Here is a 20,531-nt window from a genome sequence, read left to right as displayed (position 1 = left end):
GGTTTTCGGACACTCTCATTTTATTTGATTAATTAGCTTCAATTGTATGATATTGTAATATACTGTGTTATCATGCATACCAACATCTTTTTAGTAAGTTTTCCTCCTCAGATTGTTGCCACTGTTTTGCTTTTAGGCCCATCTCCCTACCCTTTTGTCATGGTTTTATGATTTTTGGTTATCAGTATTCCACATCACATCATCATGCAGTGTACTGGGAGTTAAAGAGCAAATGCTTTAGTTCCGGGTACCTGTCTGGAAGAGAAGAACTACGTTCCCCAAGAGCCTCTTTGAGTACTGTTATCATTCCTGCTCAAGGGAACAGATATAAAGGCGCAGGTCATCTGACTCGGGCTCTCTTCTCGTCTCGCCGTGTTCCCTGCCGGATCGGCTCGCTACTGCTGTGCCCGACTGCACGCAAGGCTTTAGTACTGGCGTAAGGCCTTTGGCTCTCGGACAATCTTTCTCTCAATTATTGTTGATTTATATTGTATTATAGTGTGTTATCTTACATTCCGATACTATATTTAGTAAATTAGTTTGTTTCTCCTCAGATCGTTGCCTCTGTTTTTAATTATTTTGGGGTGCCCTGTTTCCCTTCCTGGAGGCGCGGATTTTGCAAAATCCCTCTGTCCCACTAGTCACGGAACCGGGCCGGACCAGCCCTTAAACCATTGACACCTTTTCCCCTTTTCCCTTTTTCCCAGGGCGTGAGTCCATGGGTCCCCCCACCGCATTAGTCACAGAACCAGGCCGAATCAGCCCATAAGCCGCTGACATTCTTGGTGCACAATGCAGGCATACGCTGCCTTGGAAGAAAAAAGACTTACTTTTAGAACGAATTTCTCTTTGCGCACAGAGAGCTTAGAAAACTTATCATTACTGGAGGTACTGAAGTCCAGGCGGACTGCCAGTATTCTAGGATATTTGTAAACTTTTTGAGTGCTGCTAGCTTGCTTCTGAAAAGAGAAAAAAAAATGCTTTTTCTTTTAAAACTGCTCTTCAAGGGAATGCATTCCATCATTTTTTCTTTATTAATGCTCAGAAGATGCTGGGCCTTAATTAATTTTGCCATTCTTCTCTATCTATATATAAATATATATAATCAATTGAAAACACTAATGGAAATACCTACCTGGTATCTGCATACAACGTGGCATACAACACCACATGCAAAAATTTCGAAATTATCCCAAGAAACCTGGGGTGAGAATTATTGAAAAACTACCAACAACAACATGGAACTTGGAAGATTTTCTAGTTCGTAGTAGAAGAAAGAAGCCTCCTCAGGTGATTTGGGCCATGATGCCTGAGCAACCTGAGGTAAAAGACCTAGCCATATGACAGATTATGGCATTCCCCAAGGGCCTCCAGATGGGACCGGAGGCCCTATGTTTAGTTGACAGTGTTTTGGTCCCAAAAGAATATTCAAAGGGTTATGGCATTGGGTGATACACCACGCTAGATTCATCGATAGAAACATCGATAATCTATGGGGATCCAACAAAATTTAATGGGGATAGAGTGATGATTGGTGGCTGTGAGGGACAGACCATTCCTGTCACCCAAACGTGGTTGAAATTGGGGGTTGGGCGTCTCCCACCCCGTGAGTGTAAAGTGTCTATTGCCCCAGTCCCAGAGTACATCTTGGGCATAGACATTTTATGGGGTCTGGCTCTCGAGATGACTGTTGGAGAGTTCAGACTTTGACAGAGGTGCATTAGTGTCCGAGCAGTGCAGGCAATACTGAGGGGCCATGTGAAGCATGAGCCCATTCGCCTGCCGGAATCACACTAGATTACTAATGTGAGACAGTATAGACTCCCAGGGGGGCAAGATGAAATATCAAGGACGATGCAGGAATTAGAAAAAGTTGGGATAATAAGACCTGCGCATAGCCCATATAATTCCCCCATGTGACCAGTATGAAAGTCAGACGGCACATGGAAAATGACAGTGGATTATAGAGAATTAAATAAGGTCACGCCGCCTGTTCATGCGGCCATACCCAGTATTGCCTCCCTAATGGACACATTGAGTAGGGAGGTAAAAACCTACCATTGTATCCTAGATTTGGCAAATGCCTTCTTCAGTATTCCAATTGCTGAAGAATCATGAGATCAGTTTGCATTTACATGGGGAGGCAGGCAGTGGACCTTTCAGGTCTCGCCACAGGGGTATGTATATTTGCCAACATATTGCCATAACCTAGTGGCGCGTCATGGTTTTATGAGTTTTGGTTACTGGTATTCCACATCATAACGTCATGTAGTGCACTGGGAGTTAAAGTGTTAATGCTCCAGTTCTGGGTATCTGTCTGGAAGAGAAGAACTACATCCCCCAGGGGGCTTTGCAGTCAGAGAGGAGATATAACCTCTGGCAAAGTCACCTGATGTTCCTTTCTTCTCCCCTCAGCTCTCGTCCCAATCGCACGCATCGCCTCAGCTTCTACTGTAAGGCCTACAGCTTTCAGATACTCTTTCTCTCAGTATATTTGATTTATTAGCTTCAATTCTAATTATATTGTATTATGGTGTGTTATCTTGCATTCCGATACCGTATTTAGTAAATTAGTTTGTTTCTCCTCAGATCATTGCCACTGTTTTTAATTATTTTGAGGTCCCGTTTCCCTTTTCTGGAGGCGTGGATTTTGCGAAATCCCTCCGCCCCACTAGTCATGGAACCGGGCCGAACCAGCCTATAAACCATTGACAGCGTGACCTAGCTAATTGGGGAAAACCTAATTATGTTAACTTAAACCATTATACTGATGATCTCCTGTTGACATCTGACTCAGTGGTGGCAGTAGGGCAGGTGGCAGATTCATTAACTGTCTATCTACAAGAAAGAGGATGGGCTATAAATCCTCAGAAGGTGCAAGGTCCGGGCCTATCTGTGAAATTCCTGGGGGTAGTTTGGTCAGGAAAGATTGCAGTACTACCCAGTGCGGTCATAGATAAGGTTCAGGCATTCCCAGTCCCTACAACACCAAAGCAGCAGCAGGAGTTCTTAGGTATGCTGGGATACTGGCGTTCCTTTATGCCTCATTTAGTGCAGCTGCCGAGACTATTTTATAGACTCATGAAAAAGGGGCAACTGTAGGCCTGGAGGAGAACTGAGCACAAGGCTTTCCAACAGGCAAAACTGGCAGTTAAACAAGCCTAGGCATTGGGTATACTTGATCCTATCCTCCCAGCCGAATTGAACATTCATGTCACTCAAGGATGGCTTTGGCTGGGGCCTGTGGCAATGCCAGAGTTCTGTTTGGACCCCCATTGGATTCTGGTCTCAGGTCTGGCACAGAGCAAAAGAAAGATATAGTATGATTGAAAAACAGTTATTAGCTGCCTACTCTGCATTACAGGCGGTAGAGCCGATAACCCAAACAGCTAAGATCATAGTTAAGACCACCCTGTTGATTCAGGGGTGGGTGAAAGATCTGACCCACCTTCCTAAGATGGTGGTGGCCCAAGCACAAGCGGTGGAATGATGGGTTGCCTATCTTAGCCAGAGGAGTAGTCTGTCTTCATCACCGTTGAAAGAAGAACTTCAGAAGATCCTAGGCCCAGTGACGTATCATAGTGATGCACCAAAAGAAGCATTGGTTGCTCCACCAGAGAGGAGTCCCGTTCAGGAGGGGAAATATCCCATTCCTGAAGATGCCTGGTATGTGGATGGGTTCAGCAAGGGCAACCCAAGCAAGTGGAGAGCAAGTAGCGTACCATCCCTCCACTGAAACAATCTGGTTTGAAGTGGGAGACGGTCAGAGCAGCCAATGGGCAGAACTGCAAGCTGTGTGAATGGTTATAACCAAGGAACTCGGTGATGGTATCCTGAATATCTGTACAGATAGTTGGGTTGTGTACCATGGGCTCACTCTTTGGATTGCACAGTGGGCCACCCAGGAATGGACTATCCATGTCCGACCAATCTGGGGCAGAGATATGTTGTTAGACATATGGAATACAGTTAAACACAGGACTGTACGTGTCTACCATGTTTCTGGTCACCAACCCCTACAGGCACTGGGAAATAACGAAGCCGACACACTGGCCCGAGTTTGATGGATTGAGAATTCACCATCTGAGAACATCGCCCACTGGTTACATCAGAAGCTACGGCATGTTGGATAAAGACAATGTGGGCAGCTGCTAACGCATGGGGGCTGCCTATACAACTGTCTGACATCACCCAGGCATGCCGAAGACTGTGACACTTGCTCCAAGATGAGACCAAGATGGTTGCCCGAAACAACAGCCCATCTTGCTAGAGGATGCAATCCTCTTCAGTGATGGCAGGTTGATTACATCGGGGCCCCTCCCTTGATCTGAGGGTGTGAGATATGCCCTGACCTACATTGACACAGCAAGTGGGCTAATGCAGGCCTATCCAGTGCCAAGAGTGAACCAGGCATATACTATCAAGGCACTCACCAGGTTGATGGCCGCCTACCAGACACCTCAAGTCATTGAGAGTGACCAAAGGATGCATTTCACTTGCACAATGGTACAGTGCTGGGCAGAAGAAAACATTGAATGATGATTCCATTTGCCATATAATCCAATGTGGGCAGGCCTTATTGAACGCTATAAAAATGTTCTTAAGTCTGCCCTGAAGACAGACTCTCAGTCCTTGCAGGGGTGGACAAAGAGATTCTACGAAACCCTGTGGGACCTGAAGAAAAAGCCTAGAGACAGCAGACCGAGTGCCCTGACGCTGCTACAGGCAACATGGGCCTCTCCACTTAGGATCCAAATTATGGGAACCAATAATCAGGTAAGATCCCAAATTGACACTGAAAATAACCTTCTGCTCCCTGCCCCTGCGAACCTAGAACCTGGTACCCATAGAACAGAATGGCCTTGGAAGGTTCAAGTAGGTCCAAAGTGGTGTGGCCTACTTGCACCTTGGGGGAGATTATTGGGAGTTGGGAGATCTGTAGTCCCTCTCGGTAATAGGTACATGGCTTGTAGACATCGTGATCAATACTCCGATTTTCATTGCTAAGGGGACTTTTTGCCTCGCCTGGCACATGGCGAGGTGCTAGATTCCTTGAATTTCAGGTGTGAAGCTTTCAGATAAGAAACTGGACCAATCACTACAAGGGAAGTCATATTCAAAAAGACCTACCTATACACAGTGCATGTCCAAGAAGGAGTGGAAAGCAAGAAGACATTCACGGAATTAGTTAGCATAGGACCACCCACTGTCTAGAATAAGTTAGCATTTCTCGCTTTGCAGAATCATGATTGTGCATCTTGTGTGGTATAAATATGTCTGCTGAAGAACCACTAGTTGCGCAATTGGGGCAGTGTTAGCCCCATGCGCTGGTGTGCACCTTAAACTAATAAAACTACCTTCATTCTGACTCTGAGTCAGAGCGTTGTTCCACGGGTCGCTATGATTCTATACCATTCACCCTAGCAAACTCCCATACCCCTAGAAGAAATAGAAGGACTTTAGGAATACTGTTCAACGAAAGAATATATATAGATTCTATCATTGTACCTAGAGGAGTCGCTGATGAACATAAAGCAAGGAACCACATTGGAGATGGGTTTGTGTGTTCACTGTTTTAGTGGGTAATTGTTAATAAAAGCATAGATTGGGTCAGTTAATTCTGCCCCTCTCCTCTGCTCTTGTGAGACCCTACCTGTAGTACTGTGTCTGTGGGACAAAGAAAGTCATTACCTTGCTAATGAATAAACAAGCTCAGCAGTAACTTGAGCCAGATGTAAACGCACACCAGGCGCCTGGCTCCTACATGTGACCAAGTTGTTGTTGCGCGGGTATAAAAGGTTGTAAGCACCTACAATGAAGGTTGTTCTTAGGTCTTTGTTCTGCACCAGCAAGTGAGTCCACACCTCTCTTGCCGCACCAGTGGGGGAGCTTGCAGCTCTCTTGCCACAATTGGCGCCTGAACCGGGACGCAAAAGGCAGACCGGTCTGGAGCAGGGCTAGAGAGAAGCGCCGGGCAGAGACCCTATCAGAAAGAGAGCTGAAAGAAGCTATAGAGAAAAGGGCTGAAAGAAATCCTATAGAGAGAGGGCTGGAAGAGGCCCTATCCTGCTGAAAGAAGCACAAGACTGAGAGAAGTCTTATCGTCCCCAGCTGTTCCGTTTGCCTTTCGCTGGACGAAGGTAAGCGATTGCATACGATGGGGAATAAAATGACCTCTGAAACAAAAAATGTCTTCGTAAAATTGTGGGACGCATCCACTAGAGTTGATAGGATGGTGTCTGGGTTGCTAAAAATCTTGAGGGAAAAAAAAAAATTTGAAACCTTATAAAGTCATACAGGCTCATTATTGGCTGCCTCCGACTCATTCGAGGATGAAGGAACCACTGGCTTCTCATCGGGCTCACCCGCTGTGCCATCAGCTCCTTCATTATCACCGCTGCGGGGGGTCCTCGCGGCCTCCTCTCCCGAAGGTCCTGATGACCCTTTTGATCCTGGCCTGATAGATCTTAAGGAAGAGCCAGACCTGTTTCTCCCCGATCTGCGTGATATATGGGCGCTTATTCAGAGGGAGGCTGGAGACGCAGATATGTTGAGGGCTTTCCCTGTCATGGCCCCGGGACAAGAACCGCAGTGGGAGGCTTTGTCGTATAGTGTCCTGCGAGACACTGTGTGGGAATCAAAATGGAGGGGGTTGGCACAGATTCAGGCAACTGAAAACTTGCTGCAGCGGAGAAACCCCTTCGGCCTGTAAATGTGAATGCCTTGATGGGGGAGGGAGATTTCTCCACCCCAGCTCAACAGCTGCTAATTGCTGCGGAGGGATTACAGCAAGTTAAGCATTTGGCAATGTGTACCCTCCGAGCTGTACCAGAGGCTGGAAAGCAAAGGCAGTCTTTTGTTAGTATTAAGCAACAGCCTCAAGAACTGTATATGACATTTCTGGATAGGCTTAAGAGCTCGTTGGAAAAACAGGTCGATAATGAGCAGGCAAGAGCTCTTGTATTTCAACAGCTAGCGATTGAAAATGCCAACACTGACTGTGAAAAGGTGCTGCATGCCCTAAAGAATCCCACTACTGAAGAATTTGCACAACAAAAGGCGCTGGAGTGAAAGCTGTCAGAGCTCAGCAACTCGAAGCAAAGCTTACAGACCCTGAGCCTATGGCTCATTCACTGCTGCAAGAGGAGGAGAATCAAACCTCCAGGCTTGGTGATCGTCAGCATGTGGGAGCAGGAGCTGTGGAAAGCTGCTGCTGAGATGTATGCTTGTGTTTGGACTCACACTCATTAAATCTGTTGGCGTCTGAACCTTTTAGCTGTTGTAGCAGTTGTTCAATGCTCCAGAAAATTCTAAGATAAAAAATCATGGTATGCAGATTGAGACACTGAAAGTATGTTTGAAAGTTGTGCTGTCTGAATTCAGCTGAAAGTGGTGAAAATACATTGCCTTGCAGATATGAAGTAAACTTCAGTAAATAGATTACTGATTTTAAAAGCTGTTATTTTCTATAGTAAATAGTGTAGTTTTTCTTACAAGAGAGGGAATCTTTAACCCAGGTCATAGAATCTTATTCAAGGTGAATGCATGTAGCTAAATTAGAAAACAGTATTTGCTATAAAATGACGTGTGTTCATGTGCAGTAGATTGGCAATGTAGGAAGCTTTCTCATATTTGGTTGTATAATCCAACTTGACTGGGTGAATATCTTCTGGTGTTTAAGAATGTAATGTGTATATTTACAACTGTATATCTTACCTGCACCTGCCTGGCTTTCATAATTCTGCTTCTGAATATGTAATTTCAGTGTTTTAAAATATAGTAATAATAGATTTCCCTATTTAAAAAAAAAAAAAAACAAAACACAAAAAGAAGGGGAGTGCAGGTATGACCCCTCAGGAAAGAATAGCTAAAGCATGCTATGTTCTTAACTTTCTGAATTGTTGAAAAATGATAACCTGGGGCCGAGGCTATTCTTGTGTTTCAACAGGAACAAGTCCGAGACAGGTACCAGCATGATGGGTCCAGCCATCTCATCATTTGCTGTAACAAGACACACTTTGCTTGTCAACTGCGTCACGAAGGTACCAGAAGAATTGGAATTATTGGGATCGGTTAAAATGGACTATTGTTTGTACTTTAAAGAACCAATTGTTTGTTCAGTGTGTTAATTTTAGTTTAGCTGCTTATGTTTCTGAACAGCTCCTCTTTTTTAATTAATAGAGAAGGGGGAGATGAGGGACAAAGAAAGTCATTACCTTGCTAATGAGTAAACAAGCTCAGCAAGAAGGGACAGGCTACTTGGGGAGATTACAAGGAAGTTGCTAAGGTATGCAGGGAGGAAGTTAGGAAGGCAAAAGCCCAACCTGAACTCAGATTGGCCACTGCAGTAAAAGAGAATAAGAAATCCTTTTACAAATATATCAGTGGTAAGAGAAGAACCAAGGAGAATTTCCATCCTTTACTTGGTGCAGTGGGGAATGTGACCACTGAGGATAAGGAGAAGGCTGAGGTCCTCAATGCTTTCTTTACATCTGCCTTTAATAGTCAGATCAGTTATCCTCAGGGCACTTTATGCCCTTATCTGGAAGTCTGGGATGCTATGCAGAATACACCCCTGGTGATTCAGGTGGAGACAGTTAGAGAGCTTCTCCTCCATCTGGACTTCCACAAGTCCATGGGACTGGACAGGCTCCACCCTCGGGTACTGAGGGGGCTGGCGGGGGTGATTGGCAAGCCGCTCTCCACCATCTACTAGCGCTCCTGGTTATCTGGAGAGGTCCCAGAGGATTGGAGGCTTGTCAATGTCACTCCCATCTACAAGAAGGCCCGTAAGGAGAATCCGGGGAACTACAGGCCTGTCAGCCTGACCTTGGTACCAAGGAAAATTATGGAACAAATCATCTTGGGTGAGATCACACGGCACATGCATGGCGTCCAGGAGATCAGGCCCAGCCAGCATAGGTTCATGAAAGGCAGGTCGTGCTTGACCAACCTCATCTCCTTCTACGACTGGGTGACCAGACTGGTAGACGAGGGAAAGGCTGTTGATGTAGTCTACCTAGATTTCAGCAAAGCCTTTGACACTGTCTCCCACAGTATTCTCCTACAGAAGCTGGCAGTCTGTGGCTTGGACAGGTATACCCTTCTTTGGGTAAGGAACTGGCTAGAGGGCCATGCCCAGTGGGTAGTGGTTAATGGATTTAAGTCCAGCTGGTGACCTGTTACAAGTGGTGTCCCCCAGGGGTCAGTACTGGGGCCCATCTTATTTAATATCTTAACTGATGACCTATTGATGAGTGTACCCTCAGTAAGTTTGCAGATGACACCAAGTTGGGAGGTGTCTGATCTGCCTGAGGGTAGGGAGGCCCTTCAGAGGGATCTAGATAAGTTGGATCACTGGGCTGAGGTGAATGGGATGAGGTTCATCAAGACCAAATGCCGGGCCCTGCACTTTGGCCACAATAACCCCATGCAGCGCTATAGGCTTGGGGCAGAGTGGCTGGATGACTGTGAAAAGGAAAGGGACCAGGGGTTGTTGGTTGATGCTTGGCTGAACATGAGCCGACAGTATGCCCAGGTGGCCAAGAAGGCCAATGCCATCCTGGCCTGCATTAGAAATAGTGTGGCCAGCAGTAACAGGGAGGTAATGATCCCCCTGTACTCAGCACTGGTGAGATCGCACCTTGAGTACTGTGTCCAGTTTTGGGCCCCTCACTACAAGAAAGAAATGGAGGCCCTGAAGTGTGTCCAGAGGAGGGCAACAAAGCTGGTGAGGGGTCTGAAGCACAGGCCTTATGAGGAGCGGCTGAGGGAGCTGGGATTGTTCAGTCTGGAGAAGAGGAGGCTCAGAGGAGACCTTATTGCTCTCTGTAACTTCCTGAAGGGAGTTTGTGATGAGGAGGAGTTTGGCCTCTTCTCCCAGGCAACAAGCAGGACCTGAGGAAACGGCCACAACGTGAGGAAACGGCACTGAGTGCATCCTCAGTAAGTTTGCAGATGACACCAAGCTGGCTGGAAGTGTCGATCTGCCTGAGGGTAGCGAGGCCCTACAAAGGGATCTGGACAGGCTGGATAGCTGGGCTGAAGCCAATGGGATGAGGTTCAACAAGACCAAATGCCGGGTCCTGCACTTTGGCTGGAAGGCTGTGTAGAAGAAATGGACCTGTGGGTATTGATTGATGCTCGACTGAACATGAGCCAGCAGTGTGCCCAGGTGGCCAAGAAGGCCAATGGCATCCTGGCTTGTATCAGAAATAGTGTGGTCAGCAGGAACAGGGAAGTAATCATCCCTTTGTACTCAGCCTTAGTGAGGTTGTACCTTGAGTACTGTGCTTAGTTTTGGGCCCCTCACTGCAAGAAAGACATCGAGACCCTGGAACATGTCCAGAGAAGGGCAACAAAGCTGGTGTGGAGCACAAGTCTTATGGGAAGCAGCTGAGGGTATTGAGATTATTTAGTCTGGAGAAAAGGAGGTTCAGGGGAGACTTTATTGCTTTCTATAACTACCTGAAGGTAGGTTGCAGTGGGGTGGGGGTCAGCCTCTTCTCTCGTGTAACTACTGATAGTACTAGAGGGAATGGCCTCAAGTTGTGCCAGGGGAGATTCAGGTTGGACATTAGGAAATACTACTTCTCCAAGAGAGCGGTCAGGCGCTGGAATGGGCTGCCCAGGGAGGTGGAGTCACTGTCCCTGGAGGTGTTCAAGAAACATTTAGATGTTGTACTGAGGGACATGGTTTGGTGGGAAATATTGATGATAGGTGAATGGTCGGACTGGATGATCTTAGAGGTCTTTTCCAACGTTGGTAATTCTTTGATTCTAATGCTGTCAAAGCTGGAGGCCACCAATGGAACCCTGACTTAATAGAAATGCAAAAAGCAACAGTTATATAAATAGAAAAGAGGAAGAAATTATCGGGAAATAGATCTTGTTTTTGCCTTACAGTAAGATGTTATGACTGTAAAAGGTCCAAAGGGGTGCCATGAAGCTCTGATACACGATAACTTTCTGCTTGCAGAAATGAAGACCTGCGTTTTTGAATAACATAAGGGGATGTACTGGTAAAAACTGGTTCTGTGGTTTGAATGATAGCCAGAGGGGAAGGTTAACTATGAGAGGTTATCAAAGCTTACCATAATGGGTAAAAGCTAAAATGAGAGGAGAATAGGGAGGGGTTAACCAAGCAGTAAACGGGAAGAACATCTGCTGAGGGAACTAGAAGTGTTGGATAGGCTGTAAACCCTGGGGTACTTGACCAGTGAGGAACAGGGGAGGGATTTTGCACCGGGAAGTAGGAAATATAAACTGTCGTGTTTCTCCCCTCCTTGCACTCTCTTTTTTTCTTAAGATTGCTCGCTATTGCAAAAGCATGAAATAAACTGGGATTCATAGCAAATTCTGCCTGAGCCTGGGCTACTGAATGTGAGCACTTCTCACATTATTTATTGTTTATTGTTTCTCAACAAGGACAACTGCTTTCAGAATGACTGGCAATGCCCTCCTCTGATGGCAAGAGGAAATCATTGCCCTTCTGCATACTAAATTCTGAATGTGCATTAGAGGGAGAGTAAGTGCAACACTGGGACAAAAAAAAAAACAAAAAAAAAACAACATCTAGAATCATAGAATCGCTAAGGTTGTAAAAGGCCCACAGGATCATCCAGTCCAACCATTCACCCATCACCAATGGTTCTCACTAAACCATGTCCCTCAACACAACATCCAAACGTTCCTTGAACATCTCCAGGGTGGGTGACTCTGCCACCTCTCTGGGTAGCCCATTCCAGTGCCTGACCACCCTTTCAGAGAAGTAGTATTTCCTAACGTCCAGCCTGAACCTTCCCTGGCGCAGCTTGAAGCCATTCCCTCTAGTCCTATCACTAGTCACACGAGAGAAGAGGCCGACCCCCAGCTCACTACAACCTCCCTTCAGGTAGTTACAGAGAGCAATAAGGTCTCCCCTGAGCCTCCTCTTCTCCAGACTGAACAATCCCAGCTCCTTCAGCCGCTCTTCATAAGGCCTGTGCTCCAGACCCCTCACCAGCTTTGTTGCCCTCCTCTGGACACGCTCCAGAGCCTTAATGTCCTTCTTACAGTGAGGGGCCCAAAACTGGACACAGTACTCGAGGTGTGGCCTCACCAGTGCTGAGTACAGGGGGATAATTACTTCCCTGTTCCTGCTGGCCACACTATTTCTGATCCAAGCCAGGATGCCATTGGCCTTCTTGGCCACCTGGGCACACTGCTGGCTCATGTTCAGTCGAGCAACCATCAACACCCCCAGGTCCATTTCCTCTACACAGTCTTCCAGCCACTCTGCCCCAAGCCTATAGCGTTGCCTGGGGTTGTTGTGGCCAAATTATGAAGATCCTTAATTATGAAGATCATCCTTTGTCTTGATTTGACAGGTCCAAGACAACTAAAATTCTTGCATTTCTCATTTAAATTACTTTTCCAATTTTTCAGTTATTTTCCCAGTGTAGGAATGGAATGTTGTTTCTGCATTAGAACTAACAAGATAAGTATTTTACTAATAGTTCTTTTTGGGGAGGTCTTTTTACTTCATCAGAGGTCTCTGATAGTCTTCACGTGCTCAGCAGATAGGTGATGTAATTTATACTCACAGAGATTAGTTAGATGGAGTAATTTATAGGTACAAAGACTGCAGCTCCTGTCTATCCAGCCATCTGGAATACCTCTGAGCCTTGAGTTAAAGACAAGTTAGACATCCCACTCCTAAACAGTGTGACAAGAATATCAATAGGCTCGTTATGTTGGAAGACTACTAATTTTTGGTGCTGGACAGACAAGACCTGAGTGATAGAGAATTTAAGGAGGAGAAGTAAAATAATTAGCAATATATATGTTTAGACAGCATCAATTTATGTTTAGCCAGTATCCATATGTTTAGTTAAGCATCGGGAAGATTTGTGAACCTGAAGTACTCAGCCAATGAGGAACAAGGAGAGGAAAAGATAAGCATTGGGTAATAGGGCATAAAAGATGTAACACTGTCTCTGCAGGAGTGCTCCTGCTTGCGGGACACCCGCCATTGCAATCATGAATAAAATCTGCTTTTATCAGAGAGACCGTCCTGATAAATTATTTGGATATTTCCAATACCAATATCTATTCAAGAGAGAAAACTGGAAAATATAGATTTCTGGACTGCAGTAAAGCTCAGAGAAATTAGCAAACATTCAGTAACTCTACTCCTTAGATCAATTACTACTGTCTAGCTTTGGCATTTACTAGAAGATTTAACAGAAAATTAAACAACAGCTTAATGTTATATAGGCATTAAAAATAAAAGTGAGAAAAAAAATTGAAAATAAATTTGGCTCCTACTGTAAAAGTACTTTTTATCCATCACAACTAAATGGAAACCCAAACTTTCTGTACAACATTATAAATAAACCCTTCAAGTTATTCTTACACACTTGAATTACTTTTACCTTTATCCCTCAAATTTGATAAATTTAGTTTTACCATAGGAAAAAATACCTTCTTTGAAAATAGCTCCTCCTTACTTTCATACTATGATCTCATATACCCTTGTTTCAAATACCATTGCAACACATGTCAATAATCTTCTTCTGTTGGTAATGAAAGAGGAAGGAAATCACCCTCAGAAAAGATGGGCAAAACCCATCTCCATAGAATGGCAGCCTGGCTTCCTTCACCAGGGAAACAGCAACAACTGAGATGCTTTAGGGACACGGCAGCAATTTCTTTGCCATTAATAACTCAGGCCTTGGAGCAGCAAAACTGTCTTATGATGCTGTATAGGAACTGTTGAGTCATGGCCTGAACCACTCTTCTAACTGTACATTTGTTAATTGTACAATGCTAACTCTAAGCACTGTTATTTTAGTGTCTCCAGTAGCACAAATCATTCAAATGCACTGACATACATTAGCAGCTTATTCTGTGAAAGAGCAGATGCAACTGTAAGTTCATGAACTAAAGGTAGACGTTTTGTAGCTGCATGACAACCATTCCATGGCAGCCAAGACTAAACAAACCAACAGTTTGAAAAGGATTATCAATTAAGGACAGCCTACTGAATATGATATAGTTTTAGGGAGAAATAGCTAAGATATCACTCCACCTAGAAACCTCACAATAGAGCAAAGCATGGTGCATCTCACATCCTTTGGAAGATGGGTGTTCCTACAGCTTTCACTTCAAGGCCAAACATAAAACGTACAACTGATTTATCTAAACTAAGAAATTCTATGGCAACTGCTTTCTGAAGGTGCAGGGCATCAGTACTGTCTTAAACTTTAAAGCAAAACATAATTCAGTTAGACCTTCAGATTCTCAAAGTAGTCATGTAAATTTGAACACACCTAGCACTCAAAACTGAAAATCACAGCCTTGCCATTACTCACTTAAAAATACCACAAAACATGGGGAAAAGTGCATATTTCTTCTGATCCTAAAAAGGGATTGCACAAAACATGCAGCTCCAGAAAAATGTTAGAGCACAAAAACTGCAAGAATCGCTAAAGTTAAGCATTCATTTTTGATGGCAAACCTAAAGTAGTCTCCAAATCTGGCATCAGGGAGGATTTTCTCTAGGGGCATATTAGCACCAACCCTAGCTGCTTTTGTCCTTTTTTCCTTCCCTTAAGTACTAAAAAGGGATAACCTGTTTAGAACAGCTGGTATGTCCCATTCATACAAATTTGTCTCTCTAAATGCAAAGGGAAAAATTATAGATAGAGAATAGCTTCATTTTGTTAAGATTAAAAGAATCTAACTTGGTATATTTTCTAGAGATGAATATAAACTTGTATCAGAAAAATTCAGAGTGGTTTTCAAGGCAAAAAAGCTTTAACACTATTAGTTTGCTCGTGGCAACAGTAATTAAATCTCTCAATCTATGATTCCTTGCCTAAATTTAATATACAGAATTAAGTTTTAAATGAGAAGCAAAGTGTTGCTAATAAAAAAAATTAAGCATGATCCTCCTGGAAGTATATTGTACTATTTCTCTACATTATATTATCTTGTAAGATATTTTAGTTTTAAATTTTCATACAAAAATGCATCACTAATCCAGAAAATGACCAAAATATCAATAAATATGAACTCAAAGTAGACCACCAGGATGTCACAACATTTAAAAAGCAGCCAATGTAGGTCAAAGTGCTAGTGAAAAACTGCTGAGACTGAGTACTAATAACAACTAAGGCAAAGACGTAATTTTCCTCAGGAAATACCTTTAGAACAATGAATTTAGTATGCATAACAGAAAAGAGTAATAAAAAGGTCATCCAAGAAAGCTTTATGTCTCACCATTATTGTCATGAATTTTGTGAAGTTCCTACACTTAAAAACTTTAGATATCAACAAACAGTTGAGGTAGACAGTAAAAGTTTATGCATTAAAGTGTAAAGTGTAAATATTTCCATATTCCTCCATTTTATCAGTGCAATTTAAAAAGGCAAACCAAAGAGCTTCAGATAATTAATCATTCCAATAGACTAAAGTCTTCAACCATTGTTGCTGAGAGTTAAACACCTAAAGATCAGCATGTGAAATTTACCATTTAAACAGCAACAACATGAAGAATACCAGCTCAGCTCTAAACTGTGGAAAATGCATTCACATATTACTGTGACAAGTTGGAAGTGTTCATCAGTGCATCACTGAAGTCACACCTATCTTCTAGCATGAGAAGTCTCATACAGGCCTCCAAGTAGACTCTGCACTGCTGATCACGACCCTCTGAGCTCTTCCAGTCATCCAGTTCTCAATCCACCTCACTGTCCACTCATCTATCCCACACTTCCTAAACTTACCTACAAGGATGTTATGGGTGAAAGTCTCTGCTATGTAATGGACTTCTGTTTTCCTTTGTTGTAATTTTCCCATAGTCTTAATGAATCTCCTCTTTTTTCATTCTATTTCTCTCCACTTGCAAAATTATTTCTTCCTTATAAACTTTCCATTTTAGTACCATGGTTTATATATTTACCCTTGGTTGTGTACATTTTCACTTTTTGCTTTACTCTTTTTAGATCCTCAGGATATTTACAACCTGTTGCAACTGTATTTGTTTCATACCAAGCTTCCTCTCCTTCAACTGCAGTTGTCTCATGTAGTAGATCAGAAACTCAATTTTACCCAACCTTAATTGAACAAACAAAACTGCAGAAGACTAACTTGGTTTATCTAGTACCACAATAAAGTTTCTCTCCACTCCTAAACATGCAATTGTTTCTTCATTATACACATGAAGACTTAGATGATTTTGAAGTCTGTGCATTTACCCAGTTCATCCCAGAGCTGCCTATACTTGTCAGTCATTGCAGTTCCTTGTTGTCTCCAAAGCAACAGACGAGGGTCAGCCATGAACTGGTCTGTTATCAATGTCAACATGCGAGCTCCATTTGAATCTCTCATCTTCAGCATCTCTCGCACCTAGGAAATGAGCCTTTTAATACAAACATGAAAAAAAGAAAACACCACAGTACAAACTACATGCTGCAGTATTAAACATTCCATCTCTGTGTTAAATAAAAAATACAGTTGATGTCTATGAAGTGAAATTTTTAAGTAGAAAGAAGTCTGCCTTCCCAATTTTAACAATGACTTTTTTATTTCAGTATCCCATTGCAATTCTTCAAACACACTTCTTCCACAAGTAATCCACAGGTGTATTATACAAGCTACTGCAAGACTATCATTTCTACAGGTTTCTCCAACATTTTGGGGTGTGTGAAGCTGCAGATGGTTGAAACGTTATTTAATATCCTTAAACTGATCTCAAGACACACCAGATTGCAACTGCTGAAACAGCTCATTATTAACTAACAAGTACAGCCTGTCTGGAGGAATGGGGGGAGAGAAAAAAGGGAAGGTTTAGAACATTTAACATACCTTTGCAAAAAGCAAATTGAGCTGCTTCCCTGATCCATGGTATCCACCCTGTGAGAGGAAGAGTTTAACTTGTTCTTGGACCTGTTCCTCATCCAAATGCCAGCAGTTTTCATCATCTATGCTAGCACCTGCTGTTGGGTCAGGAGCACCTGCAAACAGTAACAAAAGGAATCAGTATGTTCCATATAAAGATTAAAAGTTCATGGAATGTTGTTTCTGCGTAAGAATAAGATAAGAATTTTATTTCATGTTCAAGTGTCAGAATGTAATTTACAAATGTAAAACTTCTTAAGATTGTGAACCTGGAGTACCCAGCCAATGGGAAAACAGGGGACAGGGTAAGATTGGGGGACACGAGGTACAAAAACTGTAATATTGTTTCCATAGGTACACTCCTGCTTGCAGGACGCCTGCCATTGCAATCATGAATTAAAATGTCTTCACCAGAGATCCTGTCTCCTAAAAATTATCTCAGACGTTTCTGACAGGTCCAAGGGAGAGGAATACTGCAGAAGGTTATAGATTTGTGTTTCATCCTGTTTTGGATGTCTTGGCTTTAATATAAACATTCTTTAAAATAGATTTAAATTTATCCTTAGTAGTCTTAAGCACTTTGTGGAAAATAAATGGCAGCCTACTAAATGCTATTTAAATAAACAATATTTTATTTAAAAAACACATTGAAATAAAGATGAACTTTTTCCTCTCATATCAGCAGGTATACTAGAATGCTTTTACAAGGAAAATTACACTTTGCATAGTACTTCTACAACTGTGATGTTAAAACAACTCTTCCCAAAACACCCGTGTAATTCCTGTACCTTCTGCAATCTTGCTAGGGTTTAAGTGACTGCTAGTGAGTGCTGCTGTTGACGAACATGAGGAAAATCACCACCTCAGTGCCTCTGAGATGTGACGGCTCTGCAAAGCTAAACAAAGAATAAAAAAAAACCCAAACAAATCCAGAGTCTTAAAGCACTGAAGGCATTTCCATCATAAGTAAGAGTTAAAGCTGTGTGAAACTGGTGCTTTTGAAGGAGCGTTTTTACATACACAGTGTTATCAGCATAGAGTCAATTCAGAATAACTCTACCTGAATTAGCCTAGTGCAAACTAAAGTAACTGCATTTACATTGGGAAACACTTTGGCCACAGACAGTTCTAACTCAAATATTCCAGCTGAAATAAGTGTTTTTCCATTGGTGGCCTCTTCTGAAGACTGAAAAAAAAATTAACTAAACCAAGTACTTGCACCAACTAGCAATCTACATATTTCTGAATAAGCCTAGACCTTCACTGGGTATTTTTCAAAAGGTATTAAAACTGAAATGGTTGAATAGCACTGTGGAAAGAATATTAGGCATGTGAAAGACACCAAGAAGAGGCTCTACAGGTACACAGGTAGGAGGAGACAGACCAAGGAGAGTGTTCCCCCTCTGATGAAAGGTAATGGGGAGCTGGCTTCCTCAGACATCGAAAAAGCTGAGGTACTCAATGACTGCTTTGCCTCAGTCTTCACGAGTGGTCAGGCTTCCCATGTCTGCCAGGACCATGAGCCTCTAGGTGAGGATGTGAGGAGTGGTTTCTGTCCCACTGTAAGAGTGGAACAAGTCCAGACCTCTTCATGACATTGAACGTATATAAGTCCATGGGGCCAGATGATATCCATCCTAGGATTCTGAAAGAGATGGCTGAGGTGATTGCCAAGCTGCTCGCCATCATATTTGAAAAATCATGGCTGGCCGGTGAAGTCCCCAGTGACTGGAAAAAGGGAAACATTACTCCCATTTTTAAGAAAGGGAGAAAGGAAGACTTGGGGAACTACAGGCCAGTGAGCCTCACCTCTGGTTGGCGGCCCTGCACATAGCAGGGGGATTGAAACTTGATGATTCTTTTCAACCCAGGACATTCTATGATTCTGTGATTCTGTGACTTAGATTTTGGGCTTGTCACTACTTTGGAATCTATCTCCATTTCTTTTCAATAAGGTATTTGAAACTGAATCACATTACACAATCTATCATGCTTAAATCCCAGCCTATGTTACCTCTGTAGCCAATACTAAAAGAAGGATACAGGAGTAAAGGAAAATTAAATGTTTGGATTTGCAAAAGCTTATTTTCAAAGAAGTCCAGAGAACATGAAAAGACAGCTACAGGTCTTCAAGCACACAGAAATTAAACATTGATTCTATTGATTTAAGACTTTGTTTTGATATAGGTTGGTTTGCTTAGCAATAGGGATTAGTACATTAGTTTAAGAACCAGTATATTATTTTAGCAAAAGCAATCCGTAAGTAATAGTTCTAAAACTTTCCATTTCAGCTTTAGTGGGTGAACAGTCTTGTTTTTCCTCAATAATTTTGCACTGGGGACATAATAGATTACTTTTATCTTCTGCCTCAATGATTTTGCCTTGTGAGAAGTACTGGAGTCACAATAGAATACTTTTATCTTTTGCCTCAAAACGTGCAAGGACATTTTCCTCGGGTTCCACATACATTGTTTTTAAAAAACGTGGTTCACTATGGCCTAATAAGCAACAGAAATCTTCCAAACTGGGGAAAAGTGAATGAAAGTGAGTCAAAGGGTTCAGTGATGAAGCTGATGGTGAAAAAAGGGGAAGAAGTAGGTGGGCACTCAACCCCCCCAGGTACCACTGAGCATGCCCAGAGACATTAACACATAACTATGAGACCTTGAAAAAGAGTGAATATGTATGCCAAAGTACTGCATATGTATGTCTTAACTGTATAAATGTAGAACCTGAACTCTGAAAGCATGTGCTTCCTTGTCAAGTCACCCAGTGCACATTGTGAGGAATAAAGGAATGCCACTTTCTAACACCACATAGGAGTTTTCTGTTTTCTCTGTTTTCTTCCCAGATTTTGGATGACAGTATAACAATTGCAGTTCTACCGCATAGCTTTTCATCAGTTTCAGGGAATGGTGGAATCTTTAATCAATGAAAAAACAAATGAAATATTTAAAAGGTGAAAGGGATGTCTCATCTACTAGTTGCTGAGAGACTGTTTTGGATTAAGTCAGAAGACAGCGAAGCACCACTCAACCATTCGCATACTCCCTCATCCAAGTGGGATGTCGGAGATAATATAAAAATGGAAAAACCTGTGGTTTGAGATAAAGAAAGTTTAATAGGACATTGTCATGGTTTTATGATTTTTGGTTATCAGTATTCCACATATAACATCATGTAGTGCACTGGGAGTTAAAGAGTTAATGCTCTAGTAGTGTGGATTGTGGATAGTTCTGGGTACCTGTCCCAGGAGAGAAGAACTACATCTCCCAGAGGACTGTCCACTGTTCTGTTACTGTTTTCTGCTCAGAGGGAAAGATAAAAACCATTTGCAGATCACGAGACACCCCTTTTTCGATCTTCTGGCTCGTCTCTGTTGAGGGTGCTGTATTGCCTTAGCTTACTTAAAGTAAGGCCTTCGGTTTTCGGACACTCTCATTTTATTTGATTAATTAGCTTCAATTGTATGATATTGTAATATACTGTGTTATCATGCATACCAACATCTTTTTAGTAAGTTTTCCTCCTCAGATTGTTGCCACTGTTTTGCTTTTAGGCCCATCTCCCTACCCTTTTGTCATGGTTTTATGATTTTTGGTTATCAGTATTCCACATCACATCATCATGCAGTGTACTGGGAGTTA

At 42.8% G+C, this 20,531-nt stretch overlaps 1 protein-coding gene across 2 annotated transcripts in view; it reads right to left on the bottom strand.

Annotated features, from left to right (window-relative positions):
* The window catches only part of LOC100859602 (zinc finger SWIM domain-containing protein 6-like), a 452,492-nt gene that overhangs the window by 187,933 nt on the left and 244,028 nt on the right, over positions 1-20,531 (bottom strand). For both annotated transcript variants that reach the window (XM_025144610.3, XM_025144611.3), the window contains 2 exons: positions 16,852-17,000; positions 16,242-16,392 (listed from right to left, as the gene is read on the bottom strand). In XM_025144610.3, the coding sequence (XP_025000378.1) occupies positions 16,242-16,392; positions 16,852-17,000 (300 nt within the window). The remainder of the gene's footprint in view (positions 1-16,241; positions 16,393-16,851; positions 17,001-20,531) is intronic.

Source organism: Gallus gallus, chromosome W, assembly GCF_016699485.2.
Source record: "Gallus gallus isolate bGalGal1 chromosome W, bGalGal1.mat.broiler.GRCg7b, whole genome shotgun sequence".
Classification (NCBI taxonomy): domain Eukaryota; kingdom Metazoa; phylum Chordata; class Aves; order Galliformes; family Phasianidae; genus Gallus; species Gallus gallus.
This window is presented reverse-complemented; position numbering and strand designations above follow the sequence as displayed.